We start from the raw sequence: 25,130 nt of genomic DNA, 5'->3' as shown, positions 1-25,130 counted from the left end.
GCTCCCTTCTGCAAATAAGAGCGTTTTTTATTTTGACTGAGAAAATAACTGGAGGACCAATATTCTTTTATTTTAAATTTGGAACAGTTGCTTGAAGTAATACATGTCACTTTTTACCAGAAAAAAAATGCAGCTTGCAGTTCAATGATGGGAATGGAATACACATTACTTCCTTTAAAAACAACAGTGACTAAGCTTTGTACTACCTACTCGTAATGGTCTGATGGGCTTTGTGATGACCGACAAATGACTTTCTTTTGTCCAGTCACTTTTATCTTAAAAGCATCTTTAGCAACACCATTTTCTCCCAAATGAAGCAGTATTAGTTTGGAATAACTTTTGCTTTCAGTAGAACTTACTCTTACCTCAGATGGTGCTGCTCAAAGTAGAATTGCCCTATTTGTAGCTTTTCTTGAAAGACAGAAGTGAGATGTTGCCTGAAGTTTTAGAGGAAAAAGTCGAGAGTAAATGAAATTTCCTAAAGTTTCTATTGTGTTTTAAGCAATCAAAACTCGTGGCAGAGGTGATTATCTTTTATTAGACCCACTAGATATATGCGAAACAAATTCTTCTAGGAGACTGCAAAGTTTGTAAATGTTCTCCTGGGTAGAAATGAAATTTTATATTTGTGTCTCAAATATTTCAGGGATCTAGTAGCCTTGTTAGTCTGAGCATGAAAGGAAGGCAAAGTCTTTGGTAGAGGTGGTATCTTTTATTAGATCAACTAAATAGTTGCAAAAAAGTTTTTTGCAAGCTTTCAGGCACACATGTCCTTCAGGCAAAAAAAAGAAAAGAAACAGTGCATCTTGATGTGCCTGAGATGGGAAGGTGTTTGTGACAACGTTGGGGGAACCTTATGAACTGTGAACTATGTATTGGGTATTGCTAGGCAGACTTGAAACCTTTCAAAGTTAGTAAGTGCAGTACTCCTCAAAAGAGAGCATCTGTGGTGGTTTGTGTTGATTTTAGCGGAGGTTCATGTCAGGAGTATGTTTACATGATGACATGAATGAACTATGCATGAAGTTGGCTTTCGGTAGGAAGTCCAGGTTGCAAGTATAGGTATGTGGAACTACTTGACAGCATCATATACTGAGCTAAGCAAAAATTTGAAGCTGGGTTTAATTCAGTAAAAAAAATTTTTAAAAGCACATAGCTCAGGATAGCGCTGTCTTGCAGAATGGTTCCTACTTTTACTGGGTAAATTTTCCACTTGCCAGGAGTATGATCTTGTAGTTGGGTACTTCTTACGTAATACTTGCATGCAAACTGCAGTAAAGCCTGGGCTGCCAACATAGTTTTCAGTGACTAATTTAAAATGAGGTTTTTTTACATGCTGTGTATATGTGCACCTTATGCTATTTTACATTTTTAAAAACTTACATTTTTAAAGGAACAACTTCTCTATTCCTTTGTAGGTAATATGTAAGAATCTTTTCAGTAAGGGAGAAACTAGCTTGATTGGATGTGGGGGGACCTACCCAGAAATAATGAAAGCTGCATACATTAGCAGTGACTTTAAGAATATTTTAATGTAATTTTAAATTATAGTAATTTTAAGAGTTACTTTGTAATCATGCAGGTTACAGAATCTTCAGCAACTCATTTTCAGGATGATGATGACCTTTAAAAGCAGAGGTGCTCAATCCCCAGTCCATGAACCAAATCCAGCCTGTGGGGCTCCCTATTGGCCGAAGAATTTCCCCACAGGGGAGCAGTGGTAGCTAAAAATTTCCAGACCTGGGGAGAGCCCTGTGGGCTGCCTTACATGCTAGGTTGAGCGTTCAATTCCAAGAGTGGGATGGCACAGGGTGGTAGGGAGCTGAGTGTGGTATCCTGTCTGGGAGCATAGGGGCTGATCTGGCCCATGGAAAGACCCTGCACCACTCACCTGACCCATACAGCCAATCACCAATTGCTATTCTAAAGGATTGCAGTCTCCACCATTTAAATTCTGTTCTTATTTTCAGTGAAGTTCTGATTTCTTTACGTTGGGGGGGTAGGAGTGAGTAGCTACTCTGTAACTTTCATTAGAGACTGAAACATTAGTGTGCTGCTTTGAGGTCTCAAGTATTAATGGACTAGTAATTGTTTAGCATGTATTTTTAAAGAGATGGGGATTCTTGTGGGTCTGAGGAAGATGGGATTATTTTTAATTGTCTTGATTTAGGCTGTTGAATTGGCACTTTAGTAGCTTTGCTTTAAAGTTACACCCATGAGTGTGATAATCTAAACCCACTTGACTTGAGCAATTATTGGCCAGGGCTATTCAACTGGTGTACCATAGGCTTTATGCAGCCTGTGAGGGGTTAAATTGCAGCCCTGGGCTCCAGCCCCTCATGTCTGTCTTCCTACCCTCTCACTCCCCAATCACTCTTGGTGCAAAGTACTCGCCTTCCCTCCTCCTATAATAATAAGTTAGTGTGTTCTTCAGCCTATCAAAACTGACCCTTATGTTGTATGCTTTATTAAGTTAACCTTTCATATGTTTAAAAATACTGCATTAATTGCAAACTAGCCAAATAATAAGTTGTACCTTGGCAATACTGCTTTCCTTATTTAGAGTTCCAAGATGTTCTAGTAATTGCTCACCAGCTGCAAAAATGGATTTATTTTTAGGGGTGAGAATGTGAATCCTTTTCCCTCAGACAGTACTACATGTTTTAGGACTGAATGGGAGCAATTGCTATGGATGGAACTAATATTTAAATACTTCTATTTTAATTCCTTATGATGCAAGTGGAACAGAGTCCTGGGATGACATGCACGTGAACTAATATCTCATGAGTCACTGTAATCAGTATTGGAGCTAGAGCAAATCAAAGTTGAAGTGCACTTGTGCAGACAGTGCAGTTGAAGTGATTAACTAGGCTGTCTTGCTTGTATTGTGTGTTCTTTACTTGCTTGAGAATTAGATGAGGAGCAGTGAAGTCAAGAGCAAATCTTTCTGTATCAAGCTGTGACTAACAGCTAGGCTGCAGATACTTTTCTTTGCTCCAGGGTTTTTTGGTAGACCCAGTAGCTGATGGTACTCTTTCTTTCTTCTACCCAGTAGAGTATTTGTGCATCTCATGTTGTGTCTAATTTACTCTAAGTACAAGATTTTTTTTAAAAGTATGACAGGCATTACTGATTCAACATGTTGAATTCAAAAGAAAATGTCATGTGGTATGCAGAGTCATGAGAGAGGGCCTTAGGCACAAATAGGGTTATGTATTCCCACAATCCAGCATGTTTATCCAAACTCTTGAAGTTTGTTTGTTTGTTTTTTCCTTAAATAAGTGGTTCAAGAGCCAGCAGCACAGGACCACTGAACAGCCCAGCAAAGAGGGGAGTTTGAGTAGGAGCTATGCTTGGGCCAGGGCTTGTGAGTACTGGTGAGTAAGAAATCCTGCCTGGGTTGGGCTTGGGGAAACTGCTTTAGTTTGGGAGACATTTTGTAGGCATATTTGGAGGCAGGAGCTGATTGTGCCCAGGTGAGGTTAATTGTGGTTGCTTGGGGCTGATTGCAGTGTGAGCAAAGAGGTGGGGCTTGCCTAGGCTTGCCAGATCACAGCAAACAGGAGTTTGAGTGGGAGTTCCAGTTTCCCAGCCACTTTCTTCATTTCTTAGCTTGCTGAGTGGAAGGAGGAAGAAGGATATATTCCTTTCTCCCCCCACCCCCCTTCCCCCCGGCACAGCAACAGAAGAGGAAGGAGGAGGTAGCAGGAAAATCAACAGGGTATCTGGAAGACCTAACACCAAAGCCTTTGCTGCTGCCAGGCCTGACTGTGTCTTTGCAGATTCTGTCTATATGCAGCCCCTGACCATGGAGGCTTCCACCCAGGTTCAGACCTGGCTTTGCAGTGACTAATCTGTATGCCCTTGGCAGGGACAGCCAGGTGAGGGAGTGCTTGCAGTTTGCAAGGTGCCTCCTGGTGGATTCTCTCAGGGATCAGGTAAGGGAACTGTAGGAAGAGGCTTCGAACCATCTGTGAGCATGAGGCTTTCAGTGACTTGCTGGAGGTCTCTATGCATCATCATGGAAGAAGGACAGCCAGAGAAAGCATTGGAAGATGCACATTCTCTGGAAGGTGAAAGTTGGCAGCTGATTTTCTCTGAGACAATACAGCATTCCTCTTCTGAACTTGCATCTCTCCAGTGGGAGAACAGGGATGAAGCCCTTGCATTGGATGAGAAGGAGCCCAGTCTAATGGCAAGGGAGGCCAAAGGAGGGAGGATTGGGACCACCGCTCTCAAGAAGAAACAAGTGTGGGTGTTTGCAACTCCCTCCTGTGGAGCACAGAGGTGTAGGGTGTTTGTCTGTGGAGCAGAGGCATTTATCTGCTGCCTTGACCTCTTGGCTTGGGGGAGCTGCTGCCTGCCAGGAACTTGCATTTGAGATGTCACAGAAAGATTGCCCAGACTTATCCGGCTCTCGGACTGCCATTCCTTACTGCTCATCCATATGGGTATTACTGGTACTGCAAGGAATGACCTTGAGCAGATCAAAAATGACTATGGCTCTGGGGATAAGGATGAAGGTGGGGAGGGGTGGTGTGTGTGTTTGATCCTTCCAGTCAAGGGTAAAAGCCTGTTGAGAGGCAGATGCACCTGAGAGAGCAATGCATGGTTGTGTAGTTGGTATCACCGGCAGGGCTCTGGCTGCTTTGACCTTAGGGTGGTGTTCCAGGAAGATGGACTGCTGGGAAGGGATGAGTCCACTTGATGAAGAGAGGGTAGAGTGTTTTTGCATACAGGCTTGCTAACCTAGTGAGGTGGGCTTTTAAACTAGGGTCATCAGGAGATGATGACCAAAGTTGAGAGATGAATAAAGAGGCTGGAGACCTGGATAAAAACAGTAGAGGGAAACCATAATGGAAACCTTAACAATATCCTCAGGGGGAGGATGGAACAGTCAGTCAAATGCTTGAAATGTTTATGTTAACGCAAGAAGTATGTGGGACAAACAGGAAGAATGGAAGGTCCTATTACAATTACAGAATTATGATGTAATTGGGATTACAGAGACATGGTGGAATAGTTCACAAGTGAAGTATGGTTATTGTTGAGTATATCTTGTTTAGGAAAGATAGGTTGGGGGGGTGGGAAAGGATATGCATGAATTCAGAGGTGGAGCATGAAATGGAAAGTAGGTGTATTGAAAACCTCTGGGTAAAGGTCAGAGAGAAGAGCAGCAGGCAGGATGTCATACTAGGCCTCTGCTACAGACCTTTTAAATCAGCAGATGGAGGTGGATGAAACCATCTTTAAATACTCTTTGAACCCTAAGTTTCACTTCTAGCAGGGAGGTGGAACTTGACAGCATGGGTTTCAAGGCAGGGGTTGAAAAACCCTTGGGGGTAGAGGAGAGCACATAGAGCCAAAAGCCAAGGGGCCACACAGCCTCTTGATATCTGGCAACCCCTCTGCTCCCTGAAAAGGCATGATGGTTTGGATAACCCTCCATTCCCTGGTGAAGTTTCTGTAGCAGTTCAGTCCCTAAAGGTGAAGGAGGAATCTAGTTAAGTTGGAGTGGGCTTGCTGCATTCAAATTATTCTCTGCTTATTCACACACAGCAATTAGAATGGACCAACTGCTGTCTTAAAATGTTCCCTTTTCTGTAAGGATTTCAAGGGTTTGTGCATGCATACCTTAACTTACACAGGAATCTTGCATGCTGTTTCTGAGAGACTCAAAGGAATCCATACAAAGGTTTTTCAGATTTCATTATGTAGCTACTCTAATGATCTAGCTGGTAAATTAACCTTTCCCTAAAGAGCTCACAGATTACCTCGATGTCCTGAAATTGTACAGTGCGCAAACTGGGATATCCTGGTCCCTGCCTGAGGCATCCGAGTCCTATGATCATACAAGTACTATAATATTATGTTGTCTGTCATTGGCAGATGAACACCCAGCAGATGAAAGGAACTGCTCTTTTGAAGTGCACTTGTGATGTATGGGAGTAGTAGTTCCATTTTTACCGATGGAGATGGTGTTGCGTGACTTCAAGATGTCTGAGCAGAGTCTGTAACTGAGTGAACCTGAGTGTTTTAAATCTGCCCTGTACCTTAATCGCACAACCTTTTTCTTTCTCCTTCATGCATTGCCTTATTTGACTTGGCTTTAAACATAGTTTGGGTCTGTCTGCACTATATTTAGAAACACTGAAGTGATCAACTCTTAAGTCCTTTTGTCCCTGCCACACATAGTAGGCACACGGTTGCCTTCTAGGCACATGGTTGCCTTCTGTAAATGACCACTATTACCTTTCCCATAGTGCACACTATTTATTGTTTGAATAATTGGTTGGTCTGGTGCTCTCTCTCCCTGTCCAGCTTTGTGATAGGATATCCAAATGTGTTGCCAGCCTGTGAACACTGTCTGAATGTTGTTTGTCCTGCTGACTTATTGTAGAATAGCTGCTCAGATTCTTCTAGATTAAAACCTATTAGGCAGTGTGTGATGGGTGCAAATACAGGAAACCCTCATCATTCACAGGTTTGGCATTCACAGTTTCAACTATTCGCAAACGCCAAACCTACATTTTTAATGCAATTTATACACTTCCAGGGGCTAAAAAGTGGGGCAAATCAACCTTGAATTTCATCTGCCATTTGGTTACCCATTCACTCAATAGTGCAAGATCTTTCTGTAGTTCCTCACAGTCCACATTTGGTCTTTACAAATTTGAATACTTTGCCATCTGCAAATTTGTCCACTTCACTTCTTGCCCCTTTTTCCAGATCACTTATGATTATATTGTACAGCATGGGTCTCAACACAAATTCCAGGAGGACCCTATTGCTTATTTCTTTCCATTTTAAAGGTTACTAATACTTTTAAAGTTATATTCCTTATTAGGGTGAACATAATCTGCAATTTTTATAGATTGAAATTGAATCTAGGTTGGTCACATGGTGTTAGGTTTTAAAAGAATAAGAGTTGTATGAAAAACAAAATGAATACTTAGTTGACCCAGATAGGATCTTAAGGCACCCCAGAGTGCTTTGGCACTGTGGTTGAGGATTACTAAATTAAGCCAATGATTATTCATCTCACTGTATTTCAGCTGGCTAAGACTTTGAATTAATACTTGACTGGTACGTGTGGTGTGTCTGCATTCCCTGCTTTTGGAATGTGAGCCTCTTGTCATTAGTTCCATCAGAAAATATGAAGGCTGGATATGAAAACTTAACTGTAACGTGCTTATTAAGGGCAGATGGGCCCTTGAAATGTATCAGGGTTACAAGACAATTGTAAATGCTTTATTTTAACTTTCGTGTGCTTTTGAGTCTTCAAATCTATTAAGTATAATTTCGAGAGTATATGTCCTCCCTTCCCTTTCCTAAATACTTCCCTCTTGGATTTATTTTTACTTCTCTAATTGGGCTCTTCCTAGTGTGTTGTGTTTTTTTTTATCTGCAGTTCTGGTGCATTTAATTAAACTGTAACATACATAGGAGGGGAAAATGTGCTGTCCAGAAAAAACCCAAAACTTTTTAAATGCTTTATTGAGGGATTTTCTCAACCCCCTTGTCCCTCACCACCCCTTCCCGCCAACATTATTTTTAGCTGGAAGATGCTATGTATAACTGCAGAACTAGGAGCATGAGCAGCAAATAGCAAGCAAGAGTAATCAGATAACTAGAGAGAGAGTATTCACACTATATATATTTTTTTTGTAATCTGTTAACTGAAGTACAAAAAGTATATAGAAGGAAAAAGAAGAGCGCTCACTCTTTTAAAATTCAAGATCATTGCTTTTCAGTTAATGGTGAGAGATCTCAGTCTGTCATATGTTTGTCTGATATATGGAAAAAGGACCTTTTAATTCTGAGGTCTAAAGCAATCGGAAAAGAAGCATTTTGAAGGAAAGTAGAGGCCCACTGACCTGAGCAGAAAGGGCATGGACTAATATTAATATATTTTTTTTTTCCCAATTGGAAGTTGCATTTAAAGTGGCATTTAAAGTGGCATGTCTTTATGGTTATAGATTATACTATTTTATCTCCTATCTCAAAGAAAAAGTCCATCTTTAAGTATGGGGCATAACTACCAGTCTGCTAACACAAATGAAGTTTTCTTCCTGTCTTCATTACCTTTTAAAATAGTTTGGAGGTGATGATTTTTGTTTCAGATGTAAGATTGTGGGGGGTGATGTTGAATGAGGCCTTTTCTGTATATATCTGCTGTATTGAAATGAAAACCATGCGCAGAAGATTAGATTAGATATCATCAACCTCTTAGGTGTGGCAGAATGAAATAGCACAGCTCAGAGGCAGGCCAGTATACTTGTAACCAAATCACCACTGCTGGTCCCTAGTACTGAGCCACATAATGCTGTTCCTGTGCACGTGTGACTTGGAATCTCCTACTGTCAAAATGCTGCTGATAATCTGGGCTTCATAGGTCAAATGAAAATAGCCTGGTGGACTCGATCCAGCCTCTGACCTGTACCTGGTTCAAATTAGATCAGTCCCCCAGCATGCTTTCCATTCCTCGGCTGGGCTGCCTGCTCTAGCAGAGAAGGGTTGGGGGGGAGGGAGGAAGGCAAAGAGTGTGCCCCCCCTGGCAAACCCCAGCTGGGATCTGGGGCCAGAGGTGGGGAGGTTAACCCTCATCCCCAAGTACAGAACTGCCCTGTCCTGTTAAACTTACTGCTGGCTGTAACTGGACTACAAATCCTAGGGGCACCTGGGAGTAGGAAGAGGAACTGATGAGCAACCCTGCAGAGTCCTACTGTGATTCTGGACAGCAAATTCTAGAGACCTTGGGGGCAGCAGGAAGCAGCAGCAAACACACAGCCCATGCTAATTGCATGCAAGAGAGCTGTACTGTAACACCCCTCCCCCGAGCTGTGCTGTAGTCACTGCAGGCACGTGGCTACAAAAAGTAAATGTGTGTTCACATGTTGGTCAATTTAATCTCTGAAATTTAGACTAACTTGCAAAAAATGAGTAGATTCAGCCTTGGGCTTTTTGACTGTCTGTATTTATCCTAGGTTATCAACCTCTGGATTAGACTCTTTTTTTTTTTTCATCTTTGGAATGATTTGTGAGGTACCAAGTACTCAGTGTGAAAAAATTATAAATATTTTTATGACTTCTGACCAAAGAGCATGTTTTCTGTAGTAACACAGCTTTGCCTGTTTTCTCATTAGGTTGTTGAAGACTATGCTGGAAGATGGCAGGTTCCATTGCCTCAACTTGAGGTGCTTCAGACGGCTCTTTGTTGTTTCACATCTGCCTGTGTATCGTTCCCAGCTGAATGTGAGCAGCATGTACAATATGTTTTGAGTAGCCTAGCTTTGTAAGTATCTCACTTACTATTACACTGTTTACATGTTAACTGACCAGTATTTTATCTCTGTAGTGAAATTGGGTGCCACCAAGTCATTTTTCTTTTTCTCTCTCCTCAAATATGTGGAACTAAACTTGTCCCTGGTGACCTTAAACCAAACTCACAGAAATTTTACGTTTAATGTATTTCTTTTACTTAAGAAATCTGTTCAACTCGCACATCTTCATAAGAGCTCATTTTTTAACAAAAGTAAATGTCAATAGAAATGTGACCATCACCCTTTAAAGTAGCAATTCCCAAATTTGGGGTTGTGATCCCAAGTGTGGGCATGATCCTTCCAAATAACATGCCATAGGTTTACAATCCTGCATATTCTGTAATCTGTAATTATCCAGATTCTTCCCATTAATTAATAGTGATTGGAGTTTTACTGTATTACAAGTACTCTGTGGTAACTACCTATGCTTGCCCTTACTCTGTAGGTATGAAAACTAAACTGAAGAAACTTAACCATGTTTGATTGGTAAACTAACTTGGTTTCACTTAATGGCAGGTACCACACAACAGCTGAGTTGTGGTTAAGCCCCTGCCCCACTGTTCAAGGGGCTTACAAATGGTGGTAGCTTTGCATATGGGCATTTCACAAAGTTATTTACCTGGATGTGGTATTGTAACCCAAAAAGCTTTGGGAATTACTGCAGAGAAGGTATCCTTTAGAATTTTGATTATGCTCTCATGCAATTTTTGCAACAAAACAGCAATGAAGCAATTATTTTAAATAAGTGGCAGTATTCTGGTCCCAAGTAGGAAGAGATGCAAAAAATAAATGGTAAAATAAAAAGTAAATATAAGTAAATTCTTATGTTGCAGAAGCCTTCAGTAAAGAGTTTCTTGTTTCTTTTTAATCTGTGATCTTGCAAACACATTTTGCAGGAAGTATTTTCTTCCATGATTGTCTATTCAGAAGACCTTATATATAAAGAAAAGACTTCAGATTGCTGATTCACGCATCTTGTTGTTTTGACTCGGTAGAGTAGATTCCTTATTGCCAAAACATGAGAAGGGAGTGGAGAGGAATTCTCTCTTGTATTGCAGATTATAGTTGGTCCAGACTATATTACATCTTGGCATCAGCAGATGGAGACAGGAAATAGAAAGCACTTGCAAAATCAGCCCCCTACGCTAGTTCTGGCCATGTAGATTTGGTTAATTTCCTTTGTCCAGCAGATGAAACGGCTCTGGCTTGCCAAGTTCATCTGTTAAGTGTTGTTAATGGCTTTATGTTTTTCCTTTTGGAGGCATTAGCTTGTGAAATTTTAAATGCTAGTGAAATTTTACAGAACAAATTAAATTAATTTGTCTGGGAATAATGTTGTTAAACTCTAAATGTGTTGAACTAGAAAAGTTTTCTAGAAGCAAAAGGGTTCAAATATATGAGAAATTATTTGTACACAAAATGGATGGGGAAGAGGTTACCATCCATCTCATTTCCTGGGAAAAGTCATTGATGAAGCTTTTTGCCAATTGTTTGCTCGTTGGCTTCTCTGAAGCTTGTGAAAACAGAAGACAATTTAAGACAGTTATTAATGTTTGGTAGAGATACCACCTTCATGTGGTATCTGGAGCGTAATGCAGTACAGCCTCAGTCTTGACAGGCTTCTTTTTGTGCTACTGTAATACAATGCATAACCATCACCCTAAATCTAGTGTCTTTTGTAATCTGGATTAGTTACTGATCAGACATTTGGCTAGCTTCCTAGCAAAGGCCAGAAAGAGTCCATTGCTGCTGCTGTTACCCCACAAATCAAATTTGTAATGTGGGGTATTACAGTACATACATTACCTGCATATAATGTGGGTTTTGGAGCTGGATTGTTCTGAATTACTACTTACCTCTCCCTGATGAAGAACACAAACTCTAAAGTCATATTTTTCCTCTGAAACTGATTTGCCTTTGTTTTTGATGTCATGTGACAAAATGATTTTTGGACCTAGTAGTTGCCTAGGAAACCTTGCCCAAATACGATGCTAGTCTGGTGGAGCTTTCCAGTGCTTTGCAAAAAAACATTTCATACATTAAAACCTTAGTTGTTGGGCTTTAAGAGAACAGGAACCTGCCTGACTCCATTTAGTCTCTCTATTCTTGAGCGGGGTTTCTGTTGTAATGGGCCAAAAACACAGTTTAGAGCCAGGACTGGTGTTTTATCTCTATTAAGCCTACTCCTCTGATTCAAAGCATGAAGCAATACTTATAATCACATTTAATACCACTCCTATAAACTGGGGCCGTTATTAAACAAACACACTAGCACTGTCTTGCAGTAACATATGAAGGGATGATGTGCATCATCCATGTAAATACTTGCATGTATAGCAAATGCGGTATCACAGTTGCACTATAGGGTGTCACGGCAGAGCTGAAAACTAATACTGAGATTCTATTTGTCATGGGCCATGCCACTCTTGAGGGGAAGCTTTTCAGAAGAAGTCTTGTCTGGTCTCTCTCTGTCTCTGTCTCCCCTTCCCTGTAGGACCCCTTGCATACAGCGATGCTTGCAACAAAGGAACTATTTACAGTTAAGTGTCCTTGCACTGAGCCCCCCAAAATGTTCCCCACCCAAACTGCAGGATGGAAATCGGCCCACTTCAGCATCTTTGGTCACACTAATGTTCTTTTTTTAAGACTAATGGCTTGGAAAGTCTTAAGCTGGATCCCCCTTCTAGTTTGGTGATGTGAGCATGCAGCACATAAGCTGATACTGAGGAAATGTAATAATTATATCTGCAGTCAGCTTTGAACAGTAGAGAGGATTTGTAACTTAAGATTTTTCTTAAAAGCCACATATAAATACCATGCGTGCTGTTAGCTAGAATGGGGGTCATCTCTCCCAAGCAGTATCAGAGTTCCAGGTATGGCTGGCTTTCAGAATAGTTGCATGTTAGGCTCCAGAGCAGTGAGAGATGCGTGGGTGAAGCCCGCTGCGCCCCCGCTCCCCCGAAGCCCCCCAGACACCCCCTCAGTAGCCGCAGAGCCCCCTGCTAACCCCCAGCACAGTCGGAGGTAAGCGGGCTCGTGTAGTCAGCCCCAGCTGTAGCCAGCCTACCAGAGGCATGACACGGATGGGCACGCGCCGCACCCCGAGGGACCCCTTGGGCTCTGTGGCCCCCCCACTGGGCACCTCAGAGATGGCCACCCAGACGGAGCCCATGGTTCCGGGCTCCATGCAGAGGGAGCCCCTGGCTCTTGGCTGTGGGGGCTTCCTGTCCCTTTTTCAGGCTCTGGGGCCCGGGAGCATGGCCACCTCCCCTTGCGGGGTCTGCTCCCTCCTGGGGTCTCTGGCGCGCCAGCTGGAGGAGCTCCAGGCCACAGTCCAGGGACTGCGAGCAGGAGATAGACTCCTACTGCCAGGCCCTTCTCCCCCGGGAGCCGCAGGGGAGAGCACCGTCTCCCTCCATGACTAAGGAGGACTCTGGGACCTCCCACTCTGCCCAGTCAGGGGCATGGACCAAGGTGGTCAAGGGCCCCAAGTCCCGCCACACCAAGGCCCCTGCCGCACCGGAGCTTAGCAACAGGTTCGCACCTCTTGCAGCCCCAGCAGAGCCTGCTCAGTTGCCAGCTCCCGCAGGCAACCCAGGCTCAACCGCAGCTACTGGCCCTGCTCTCCCCAAGTCAAAGCGAAAGGTGTTTGTTGTGGGAGACTCCATCCTGCGGGGGACTGAGAGGGCAATGTGCCGCCCTGACCCCTTAGCCCGGGAAGTCTGCTGCTTCCTGGGGGCCCGCATCCGAGACATTGTGGAGAGGATCCCGCAGCTCCTCCGGTCCACAGACCACTACCCCATGCTCCTTATTCACGTGGGCACCAATGACACGGCTCAGAGCACCCCCAGCCAGGTCATGAGGCGCTACAGGGAGTTGGGAGCGGGGCATAGGGGTCTAGGAGCTCAGATGGTGTTTTCGTCGATCCTCCCAGTCTCGGGCTGTGGGTTGAGGAGGGAGAGGAGGATCCACACAGTGAACCAAAGACTGCGGAGCTGGTGTCATCGGGAAGGCTTTGGCTTCCATGACCACAGCCTGCTCTTTGGGGAGAGAGGCAGCGAGCTGCTGGGAAGAGATGGCCTCCACCTCTCTCCCCTGGGGAGGAGGCTCTTCTCAGCCAGGCTGGCTGACCTGCTCCACGGGGCTTTAAACTAAGCCCTCTGGGGGATGGGGGGACTACTGCCACTGCTGGCCCGCTGAGCGACCCTTGCAAAGCCAGCAGACCAAGGCACTTAAGGGAGCCCACCCCTGCCCCAGCCCTGGCACAATCTGTGGGCAAGGCAAGAGCCCCTAAGGGCACACTTGCCTGCCTGTACAATAATGCCAGGAGCCTGGGTAACAAGCAGGAGGAGCTTGTCCTCCTGCTCAGTGCAAAGAATTATGACGTCATTGGGATAACGGAGACCTGGTGGGACTCCACCCATGACTGGACCACGGGTATAGAGGGCTATACCCTGTACAGGAGGGATCGTGTTGACAAAAGGGGCGGGGGTGTAGCTCTCTATGTGAAGGAAAGCTACATGTCCCTGCAAGCTGATGTTGGCGACCGGCATGGACAGCTAGAGACTCTCTAGGTAAAAATTCGTGGGAAAAACGGCACGGGGACACAACGGTGGGAGTCTACTACAGACCTCCCACTCAAAGTCCTGAGCTTGACCAGGAGTTTGCCTGGGAACTGACTGAGACTGCTTGCTCCAGGACCTTGGTTGTCATGGGTGACTTCAATTACCCGGACTTCTCCTGGGAAGATCACTCTCAGCAAAATCCAAGCGGTCGCAAAGCTTTCTCTCGTGCGTGGATGACCTCTACCTGACTCAAGAAGTCTATGGGCCAACGAGAGGCAAAGCGCTGCTTGACCTGGTACTGGCTACAGGGGACGACCTAGTCGGCGACCTAGTGATGGATGGGAAGCTGGGTGACAGCGACCACGAGCTGATCACCTTCACCATCTGCCATAAAGCTGGCAAGTCAGTCGGCAACATGGAAGTCCTTGACTTCAAAAAAGATGACTTTGACAAGCTCAAGAGGCTTGTCGGTCAGGCCCTGAGGGACCGTGACCCCAGGGAGATGGGAGTTCAAGAAGAGTGGTCGCTTCTCAAGGAAGCGATCCTCAATGCACAAGCTAAATCTATTCCAACACGGAGGAAAGGCAGCAAGAAAGTACAGCAGCCCTCCTGGCTCTCTAGGGACCTAGCGGACCTCCTGCGGCTAAATAGGAAAGCCTACAAAGGATGGAGGATGGGATTCACCTCCAAGGACGATTATTCTGCGCTAGTCCGGTCCTGCAGGGAGCAAACCAGGAAAGCCAAGGCTGCAACTGAACTCCAACTAGCTTCCAGCATCAAGGACAATAAAAAGTCCTTTTTCAGATATGTGGGGAGCCGGAGGAAAAGCAAGGGCAATGTTGAACCCCTGCTGAACCAGATGGGGCAACTGACGCCCAGGAAAAAGCCAACCTATTAAATAGGTACTTTGGGTCAGTCTTTCATCAGTCCCATGGGACGCCCATGCCTGCTATGGGACAGGGAGATCCGGGTGATGGCGATCCCCTACTCTCCATAAATGCTGACCTCGTGAAGGAACACCTTGAGAAGCTGGATACCTTCAAGTCAGCCGGCCCTGACAATCTGCACCCCAGGGTACTCAAGGAGCTGGTGAGTATCATATCCCAGCCCCTGGCACGTATCTTTGAAAACTCCTGGCGCTCTGGTGTAGTGCCCGAAGACTGGAAGAAGGCCAATGTGGTGCCGATCTTCAAGAAAGGGAGGAGAGTGGATCCGGCTAACTACAGGCCCATTAGCCTGACTTCTATCCTGGGGAAGATCTTAGAAAAGTTTTATTAAGGAGGCCATCCTTGAGGGACTGGCCCAGGCTAACATCCTAAGGGACAGCCAGCACGGGTTTGTTGTGGGTAGGTCTTGTTTGACCAATCTCATTTCCTTCTATGACCAGGTGACCTATCACCTGGACAAGGGAGAAGAGATTGATGTCATATATCTTGACTTCAAAAAAGCTTTTGATCTGGTATCCCATGATCACCTCTTGGCCAAACTGGCCAGGTGTGGCCTTGGCTCCACCACGATCCACTGGCTGGGAAACTGGCTCCGTGGTCGGACCCAGAGGGTTTTAATCGATGGCAGTCACTCATTGTGGTGCCCTGTGACCAGTGGGGTCCCTCAAGGCTCTGTCCTGGGACCCATCCTGTTCAAGATCTTCATTAATGATGTGGACCTTGGAGTCAGGAGTGGACTGGCCAAGTTCGCCGATGACACCAAACTTTGGGGCAAAGCATCCACGCCAGAAGATAGGCGGGTGATCCAGGCTGACGTGGACAAGCTCAGGAAATGGGCGGACGAGAACCTGATGGTGTTTAACACCAAAAAATGCAAGGTTCTCCACCTTGGGAGGAAAAACCTGCAGCATCCTTATAGGCTTGGCAGTGCTATGTTGGATAGCATTACAGAAGAAAGAGACTTGGGGGTCATCATTGACCACAAGATGAACCTGAGCCTGCAATGCGATGCTGTGGCTAGTGAAGCGACCAAAATGCTGGCTTGCATCCATAGATCCTTCTCGAGCAAATCCCGGGATGTCATTCTCCCTTTGTACTCGGCCTTGGTGAGGCCGCAGCTGGAGTACTGCGTCCAGTTTTGGGCTCCACAATTCAAAAAGGATGTGGAGAAGCTTGAGAGAGTCCAGAGGAGAGCCACGCGCATGATCAGAGGTCAGGAAAACGGATCTTATGATGATAGGCTGAGAGCCATGGGACTCTTTAGCCTGGAAAAGCATAGGCTCAGGGGTGATCTGATGGCCACCTACAAGTTTATCAGGGGTGACCACCAAGATCTGGGGGAACGTCTGTTCACCAGAGCGCCCCAAGGGATGACGAGGTGGAACGGTCACAAACTCCTGCAAGACCGTTTCAGGCTGGACATAAGGAAGAATTTCTTTACTGTCCGAGCCCCCAAGGTCTGGAACAGTCGCCATCGGAGGTGGTTCAAGCACCTACATTGAACATCTTCAAGAGCAAATTGGATGCTTATCTTGCTGGGATCCTATGACCCCAGCTGACTTCCTGCCCTTTGGGCAGGGGGCTAGACTCAATGATCTCCCGAGGTCCCTTCCAGCCCTAATGTCTATGAAATCTATGAAATGTTCCGTTTAGGTAAAAAGCTAACTAAATTTCATTCACTCATTATAGTCTTACCATGGGAACTCTTGTGGGCAGTATGAAGTACTTCTTTTTCAGTTAACATATATTCCCCATTTGCTTTGAGATTTCAAGGACCAGCATGCCCAAAAAAAGTCTCTCAGCATAAGTACAGAAACTTATACCTCATAAAAACTAAGAAGTCTAGCTAGAAAATGTTTTTAAAAAACCTTAGCTCTTAAACCAACATAAATTAATATGATGCAGCATTGCATAGACTTAGGTATACTGTAATTAAGTGGAAGTCCAGTCCTTTCAGTTATACCAGACATATACCTCCTGAAAATCTTCATATATATTAATATTGTTCCCTTTTTACAGAATTTCATAGGAAGCAACCTGTAGAGGGGGTTGTCAAGTTATACTAAGTCTTGATGTTGACCTTTAATCAGTAGTTTCTAACCAGTTACTTCCAGGCAGTAGTCTTCCATTGGGACCTTCCATTATTTATGGCTGCAGAAATTATCCGTAGAGCCATGTTTCTTCAAAGTGCTGGAGAGCAGTATGATGTTGCTCTTGCTGTTGCCATAGGGCAGTTAAGGTTACTATTCATTGCTTCAATTCCTTATCATTCCTAACCAGGGCTGTCCCTGGGGGCAGGGGAGCAAATCGGGGCAACTGCCTTGGGCCTCGTGCTTTGGAGGGCCCCCTAGAGGTCCTGCCATGCGCTCTGGTAGCTTGCCACCCCTCCCCAGTCCCGCGTGGGCTGATATCTGCTTATTGTTGAAGGAGCAGTAAAATATCCTCCTCTCTCTCCAACTTTGGAAATTTTAAAAGGTGTAAAATTTAGTTTATGCAGAAATTTAAAATACCACTTATGGCAGAATGAACAATTTATTAACATCTCTTTCATTAAACATCTGTTTAAGAAGCTCAGCTTTTAGCTACTTTAAAGTTAAATGCCTACAGGAGCTAGATGGAATAGGTAAGCAATAGGAGGGTGATGAGTCTCCATCTAGGATCTAGAGCCTAATGTTCCGTCAACTCCAAAACCTGCTGAGGGAAAGGATGCTTGGGCTTCCACAGCAATTGCATTTGCTACTGACATGCTCCTTGGCGGGTCCTCTGATCAGAAGTAGAAAGTAGGGCAAGAGCAGATGCACTGAAGCAATCTACAGATTTGGAAGGCAGTACAATCTATACCTGCATTGAATTCATATTTCTAAGGATACTTGTGTATCCCCAAAGTCAAGAAAAAGTTTTTAAAGAGGAAACTTAAAATTGGCAGAAATTGACTTGGGTCCCCAGCCTTTCTTCTTAGTTTTCATTCGGTGTTAGGGAAACGGGATTTTTTCATTATTGTGATGATGAGATTGGTGATTTTACTCCTATTGTTGTAGAATCAAACTGTCAATATATAATTTTTTATTAGTGTTTTTTTTCGTTTTTGTTTTTTTTTTTTTTTTTAAGGAACCAAAATGTTAACTTATATGAATAAAGACAGTGGAACCATGAAGAAATCTAACCAACTTACTTGAACTAAATTCCCCAAGAAACTGAAGTAATGTTAAGTACTGCTTTCCAGTTTTGCTCACTGTCCTAAGGAGTCCTGGAGGTCTGCCTTGGAAGTTTATAATCCTCCCAAAATGGCTGTACTAATGGCTAATAGGATATCTTCTGGTTCCTAACTGGTTGCAACACTGACTGTGGGCTCATGGGATTAGAGCACATTATATAGCTCAAGTTTTCCCCTCTTTAATATTCTGTTGGAGAGGAGTTGAATAAAGGGAGCGCATATGAACTCTGTATTTAGTTGAGGAGCAGTTTGAAACGTATCAGTTTCATATTTCTTCTTGAATTACCACATCGACTGCCATAGCATATGACCACCTAACATGAAGACACCAACTACTTTAGGTACTAGAAGTAATATAGCCACATTGGTCTAGCACTCTTTCTGAACTTTTTTTTTATAAATATACCTTTTTTAGTAGGAATAATTGACCTTTTTGGAGTTCTGTGCTCCTGCAGTTATGCTGCTTGAGCTAGCTGATTTTTCTGCATTGTGCTAGGGTGTAACCGAGGAAGCTGAACTTGATCTCATTTGATTCTAAGTCTAGTCCTTTGTCGTACTTCCAAAAGAGCCTGCCTCGGACGAGACAAAAATAGGTATCAACTGGTAGGTCAGTTTTCTGGTACTGCAGCTTCATTTAGGCATGTGACAGACAGTGAGTAAGTAGGCACGAGACAAAATAAGGAATGGAAAATCACATTGTGGTTAAGTTTAATAAATTCCATCTCTTCCACAAGTCTCTGGCTGATGCTTTCAATTGTGACACCTGATAGAAAGAAGAGTATTAAGGAAAACAAGACTAATCTACAAGCCATATATATGTTAACTGGCTTGGTGTTAAAGCCTAGAGGTTTTTGGGATTTGAAAATTCAAAGAGCTAAATCTCTTTTAGATGCTGATATTCAGACTTAAAGAAGTGCATCTTTCAGGCATGAGGTTTGGCCAGTGCATGTGGTAATTCCTGGTTAAACTTCTGCTGAACAAGGACAATTCCTTATGCCAGTTGTCAGTATTAGCTTCAACCTTGAAAGTTAAGTACATTATTGAACCCTGTTCTTAGTGTTGTGGCTTTGTGCTACAAATACAAATAATGCCATAGAATTGCCATGTTGAGACTTCTGGGAAAGAGCATCACCTCACTGAGGCTGGTAAACTTGTGCAGTAGAAGCAATTTCAGCTTATTTTTAGGAGTCAAAGGGTTTATGCTAAAGGTTTTGTTTTTTTCCTTTGTTTTGCCAAATACATAACTGTTCTTTAAAAAAGCATGCCAAGTGCCTTGGGGTTTAGATATACTTGTTGGGAGATGAGAGTTTGGAAATATGTGGTCTCTTATTATCATGTTCTTAACAGCTGTTTAGCTCAAACATTTCAGAGAAGCAATGTCTGTTGAACCTTTTAAACAAAACTCTTCTGCTCAGTCTTTATGGTTAGTATTAATTCTTATAATCCTATGAGTTACAAATCCCTCAGTTCTGTTTCCCAGTGTATCCAAGATGCATTTTAATTTTGAAGCCGAGTACTGAATTAACAAGCAGAGGATTGATGGAACTTTCTTATACATTGTTGGTGGTGCTGTCTGAAGTGCTTAGCATTGGCTTCATTTTTGCTAACTGCTTTTACTGAGACAGTCTGATCAGTGCCATGTGCTTTAGAAAACCCTACCTGATTTCTGTGTAGAATCTTTTTAGCATGGTTGTCTTTAAAGAATTTGAATTCTAGATCTGAAAAGTTGTAGATGATTTGTATATCTGTTCTGTTTTATTTTTACTTGTTTCTACTTGCATCTTTTTTAGGAGTTTTTTTGAATTGCTGCTGTTCTTTGGAAAAGATGAGTTCTACGAAGATCCTTTAAAAGATATTTTAGGCTCAATCCAGGTAAAGTTAGTCATTGCCACCTTATGTTTACTAAATGCAGTTTTTATTTGTTAAAGTAACCATCCTGCTTGTAGCTAAAGAATTTGTGAATGTTAGAGTGAAATATTTGATGGCAAAGGTCAATGCAGGGAAGGAAAATTATTAATACCGTCTTGATTTTTTTTTTGTATTGAACGTTAATGTTTTTCTTAAGGTTGCAACCATTTGACCCTGCTTGTATCAAATCATGAATTAAGTAGAGCATAATTCTAGTTTTGTAATGATAAATGTGTCTTTGTTTTTAAATTAAGGTTGTATTTTTCCCTTTTATTTCTAAGAAGATCAGAACTAGTTTCTAGCTGCTTTCCTTTTGGTAATCTCTGACCAGAACTTAACATCCACCAAGAAATGTAGTATTCTAAGCTTAAATCAACAGTTTCTCGCTCACTGTTCAGATAGTCGGTTGAATGCTAAACTGCTACTGTCTTTAATTATTGCACTATTTTGTACTTAGACCTCTCTGCAAAATGGTAGGTATTAAAGAATGCTAACATTTTATTGTTTATAATTGTACAAATCTATGTTAAAAATAGGACTTGATGCCTCTGAAAGTGTAACCAGATGCTAAAGCACATGGGGAAGGAATTGCAGCCTAAAGAATACTACGGTTTATAAGTGGGGTCTACTTTTGTATGAATGCTGTGGGACTATTCTGTTAATATTTATGGCACCCATGGTGGGTGGTATATAGGCCTCAAATGATGGATCTTTGAGGAGAACACTATGTTGGGGAAAAATAAGTAGCAAAACTTTTTTTTCTACCTTTAAACTTGGTGTTTGTATTTTTGATAAATGCATAAAGCCAGTTAAATTACAAAAACCATTTAAAACATCCTTCAAAGGCTCTTTCTCTTGCTGGGGAAGCTTGTAAGACTTATTTTTTAACAGGATGTGTGAAAGTGTACTTGATTTAAAAAAAAAACCACATTTCAGTTCCTTGGTTATCAGACAAGATTTATCTGAATATAGTACAAGAAATTAGGAGTAAATTGATACTAAAACTCTCTACAGCAAAAATGAACATCAGAAGCTGTTCTCCAGTTCGTATGAAATTATTTTCTTGTACAGTAAAAGTTAATGATAGAGAAATCCTCTTGAATTGAATACCTGAGAGAAAATTAGAGCACTGTTTGACTTCCCTCTTCAGACTTTCAGTACTGTTATGGATGATGGGAATTGGGTACACACAGGCTATTATTTGGTCCTAATTTTAATCATTTAAATGAATGATTTCAGCAGTATGTAGAATTTTTGACAGAAATGTCTGACTTGCATTTTAGCTCAAAGGTGTTAGTTTTGGACTATGCATATTCCAATATGCTAATTCCTTTAAGAATTAGTAGTACATAGTTGGTGTCACAGCATCTCCTTGTGTACAGACCTTGTATACATTGATTTCTGCCAACTGAAGATTTGGTCATTGGGGTTTGTTAGATATCTTCAATTGGAGATGAGAATTCAGCTCACTCATTGTCAACAAAATGCACAGGCTTGCCATTAATGGATGTTGGCAAGACTTCTGCATGAAGGAAATTAGATTGGTGCCTGTAGGTTTACTATATAGTCACAGTCAACATATGACTCTAGCTGTGATATTGATTCAATGCTGAGCATATAGATATAGTTTTGACATTTAGTTATTTAATGATTCAGTATTTATCTCACTTGTTCTTTAAATGTAATGTTTTTTAAAAAAATCATAGGAATGCCAGAACCTCCTACACAGATATGGAAATATGAACCTGGAATTGGTGACTCGAATTATCAGAGATGGTGGACCTTGGGAGGATCCAGTGTTACAAGCAGTTCTTAAAGCAAAGCCTGTATCTCAGGACTTAGGTATGTCATTTAATAAATATATAGTTTTTAAACATTTTAAATCATTGTGTATATTTGAGGCAACATAACATAGTAAAATCTTTAATTTATACATGTAATTCTCTGGTGTTTCATTAAACCAGTTGTTTAAAAAGAAAATGAAAGCCACTTTGTTTTCTTTGTGCTGACTTAAGAAGTCATGAGATGGTTGCTAAATTGACATGAGCATATATAATATGAAAGGCAAGTTAAGTTTTTACCTGCAAAAGAGCTTGGCCATGATTAGCTTGCTGATGTACTGAGAATAGCTTGTCTTGCAGACCAGCGCTGTCCAGCCACTTCCTTATTATACTCTCCAATTTGTCTGTGTTCATCTGCTGGCTCTTGCATAGATTGTAAGGCCTTTGTGACCAGGATCTGTTTTTTCATTTTGTTTGTATAGTGGAACGATTCTCGACCACGGTGCTATGAGAGCCATGTAAGGGTGCCACAGAACTGCACTATGTTAGCACTGTTAGGTGTGTGAACACTGACAAATACATCCAGAGGTGACTCCATAGTGTCAATAACATTTGGACCTGTTGTGGTCTTTCTGAATTCTTTGCAACAGAAGTATTGCTCTATTGACAGATATCGTTTCTCTGGCAGTGTCAAGCAGGAGGTTTCTGACAGGCCATCGAAACGAAACGAGTTGTCTTTTCAGTGGTGGGTCCAGAACTAAGGCAAATTAGTAGGATAATGAGGGAAAGCTTTGACGCTGCAGAGGACCATTGCAGAGGCGTCCAAGGATTTTGTTTCCAGAGCTGACAGTAGTTCATGTTTCACTATGATTTAAATTGGTGGTCTCCAAGTTTTTAAGTAGGAGATCACCTTTGGCATTTTAAAAGCAACCTGAGATCTACTGTGTACTGCTGCCACCCCATCCCAGCCTAGCAGGTAAGTCTGTGGGGAGGGAAATGGTGGGGCAGATCAAGGCAGAGGGGGGAAAAATATTATTTGGGGGTGTGCCTCCCCAGCAAGTAAGCTCTGCGCAGCTAGGGCCCCACTCAACTTGCCTCTTGCTCCTGCCTTGGCAGCACTGTCCTTCACTGTGGGGTCCTCAGTCTAGCCCTTGCCCCTTCCCTCCCCCATGGACTGACTTGCTGGGCTGGAGGATGCACATGCATGCATGCAGGCACTCAGTCCCCTGTCCCAGCCTCAGATTGACTCCAGGAGGCCCCAAGATCTACTGCAAGAGGCTCAGAGATCTAGCCATGGATTGGGATCCACTGGTTGGTGACCACTGGTTTAAATAGTAGCAAAGCAGGTATGAGGGGAGGGACCATCGTTGGTCAGTTGTGCATCACAATACAGTCTAGACAAGGATCCCTGGCTGCGATGACTGACTTGTTGATAAACCATAAGCAGAAATAGTAGCTGAAGTCCAAAAGGATATAGGTATTTACAGTAATGGGAAACCTTTATATAGGAGTTAGACTTGGCAGTCCTTTGTGGTACCTGGTACTTCTGTCACTCCCAAATAACAGTAAGCTGGTGCTAGTTTTTATTGCAGGCTGCTACTCCCTCTTTTTTTTGTAGCTAAATATTTTAACTCCTGATACTTTTTCTCTTGGCTTTCTTTAATATTCCTGACATGGCAGTGCACCTTCACACTACTTTCTTAACTTTCAAGCAAAAATCTCCTCTCAAAAAAGGCGGAGGGGTGGGCCTTGCCACCATTTATATCAACTGCCTCCAAGGCGCTCACTTAGAGCAGGAGTTTCATTGAGCGTAGAACATTTTGAGTCCCTTGTGTGAACAGTTGTGTACTCCTTACATAGTTGGACTTCATTTGATGTTTATCTTACAAAAACTGAACTGAATTGCTCCCTCTCTGGGTGCTTTAAATAATGCAGCATCGTTATCTGTTATCCATTCACCTGTAGAACTGACCCAGGTATTTAATTTAATTTTTTCTTTTCAACTTCTGTAATGCAGTCATACCATATAACTAAGGCCTCTGGCACACAGTTATGTAATGGCACAGTGGAATCTCATCCCCAGTCCCAACTATCACATCTTCTGCCATGCCACACGTGTATGGCAGGAAGCAAGATTGTTGGGATCGGGGATTGAGAACCCCCATCATGGTATTTCTGTTTGCCAGTGCAAGGAGCCTGGGATCATAAACCGTTCACTGGGGGTGGGAGGCAAGAGCTTCCCCTCTTGAGGACTTCAGACCCAACCAGGAGCCTCTGATCCCCAGCAGCCCAGCCAGAGCTGCCAGAAACGGAGTTTGAAGTCCCTGGCAGCAAAGCCCAAGGAAGCTACATCAGTGTATACTTTAAAGCTCTAGGTGCTAACACCTAGATACTACAGAGCCTTCACCTGCTGTCTGGAGCTGAGCACCTGGGGGAGCTTTTAAAAAAAAATAGCTGCAGCCCTGCTGCCTGCATGCTCTTCAAAGCTCCCCATGCACTGGTTCCCACAGGATGGGGCACAGGGAGCTGAGAACCCGTGTGTCCCCAGCTGCCCATGCCCCATATCACGAAGCAGTGCCCACAGCTGGGGAACAGGGCTATCCCAGTTCCTCAGCTGTTGCTTCTGTGGGTGCCCCAGGAACTTAAAAAACAAAAAAAACAACAGCCATGTAACTGGGGCTCCAGGTCAGGAGACAAGCCGTGAAGTTGGGCTCTCAGCACCCCCTGATTTGCCTCTGGGGATTGGGTGGGGGCATCAGGTCCAGAATCCAGTGTTGCCCCCCTCCAGCCCAGTTTCACTGCTTTAGGTAGGGGACCATTGTGTCTTGGATCCTAGGGCTGCCTTATGCTAGATCCCTACACTCAGCTGAGCATTGGGATCTGTCATGTCAGCCCCAGTATGTTACGGATTTAGTTTAAAGCATGTGTGTAGCATGATCATGCTCCAGGAACAGCCTTAATATCCCCTCATGGCCATGTGACTCCTGCCTCCCTACTATGTCTCTACCCTCCCTTTTTCTTCACTTGTGACACCTTGATGGATTTATTATGATGTTAAGGGAAGCTGTCCCAAGGTCCTCAAGTGAGCCCTTATTCACTTTGGCTGGCTGGTACCTCTTGTACCTGGCTGGCCCCAGTCCATGCCTCTTGGACACTAAGATATGGACCTTCTGGCCCTGTCCATGCCCCAGAGAGCCAGTTGCCTTATGAGCTGTATTCATGGCTTCCTTCCTCCCCTATAGCCATGCCTATGCCTTACAGAAGTTACTCTGTGTTCATTGGAAAGGGCCCCCTGCTTTCCATGCAGCTTTTGCCTTTTTAGGCCTTGAACGTCTGTCCGTGTCTCAGGCTTCCTGGCCTTGGCCCTGCTATTCTGGCTGTGCTTCTTGGCT

The 25,130-nt window shown here is 43.4% G+C and overlaps 1 protein-coding gene across 1 annotated transcript in view; it reads left to right on the top strand.

Annotated features, from left to right (window-relative positions):
- ZNF654 (zinc finger protein 654) overlaps positions 1-25,130 on the top strand; it is a 70,654-nt gene that overhangs the window by 23,555 nt on the left and 21,969 nt on the right. The window contains exons 2-4 of the mRNA XM_090057581.1: positions 9,147-9,295; positions 19,840-19,921; positions 21,664-21,799. Coding sequence (XP_089913707.1) covers positions 9,147-9,295; positions 19,840-19,921; positions 21,664-21,799 — 367 coding nt within the window. The remainder of the gene's footprint in view (positions 1-9,146; positions 9,296-19,839; positions 19,922-21,663; positions 21,800-25,130) is intronic.

This window comes from Crocodylus siamensis, chromosome 1 (assembly GCF_052110815.1).
Source record: "Crocodylus siamensis isolate JL-2025a chromosome 1, ASM5211081v1, whole genome shotgun sequence".
Lineage (NCBI taxonomy): Eukaryota > Metazoa > Chordata > Crocodylia > Crocodylidae > Crocodylus > Crocodylus siamensis.
This window is presented reverse-complemented; position numbering and strand designations above follow the sequence as displayed.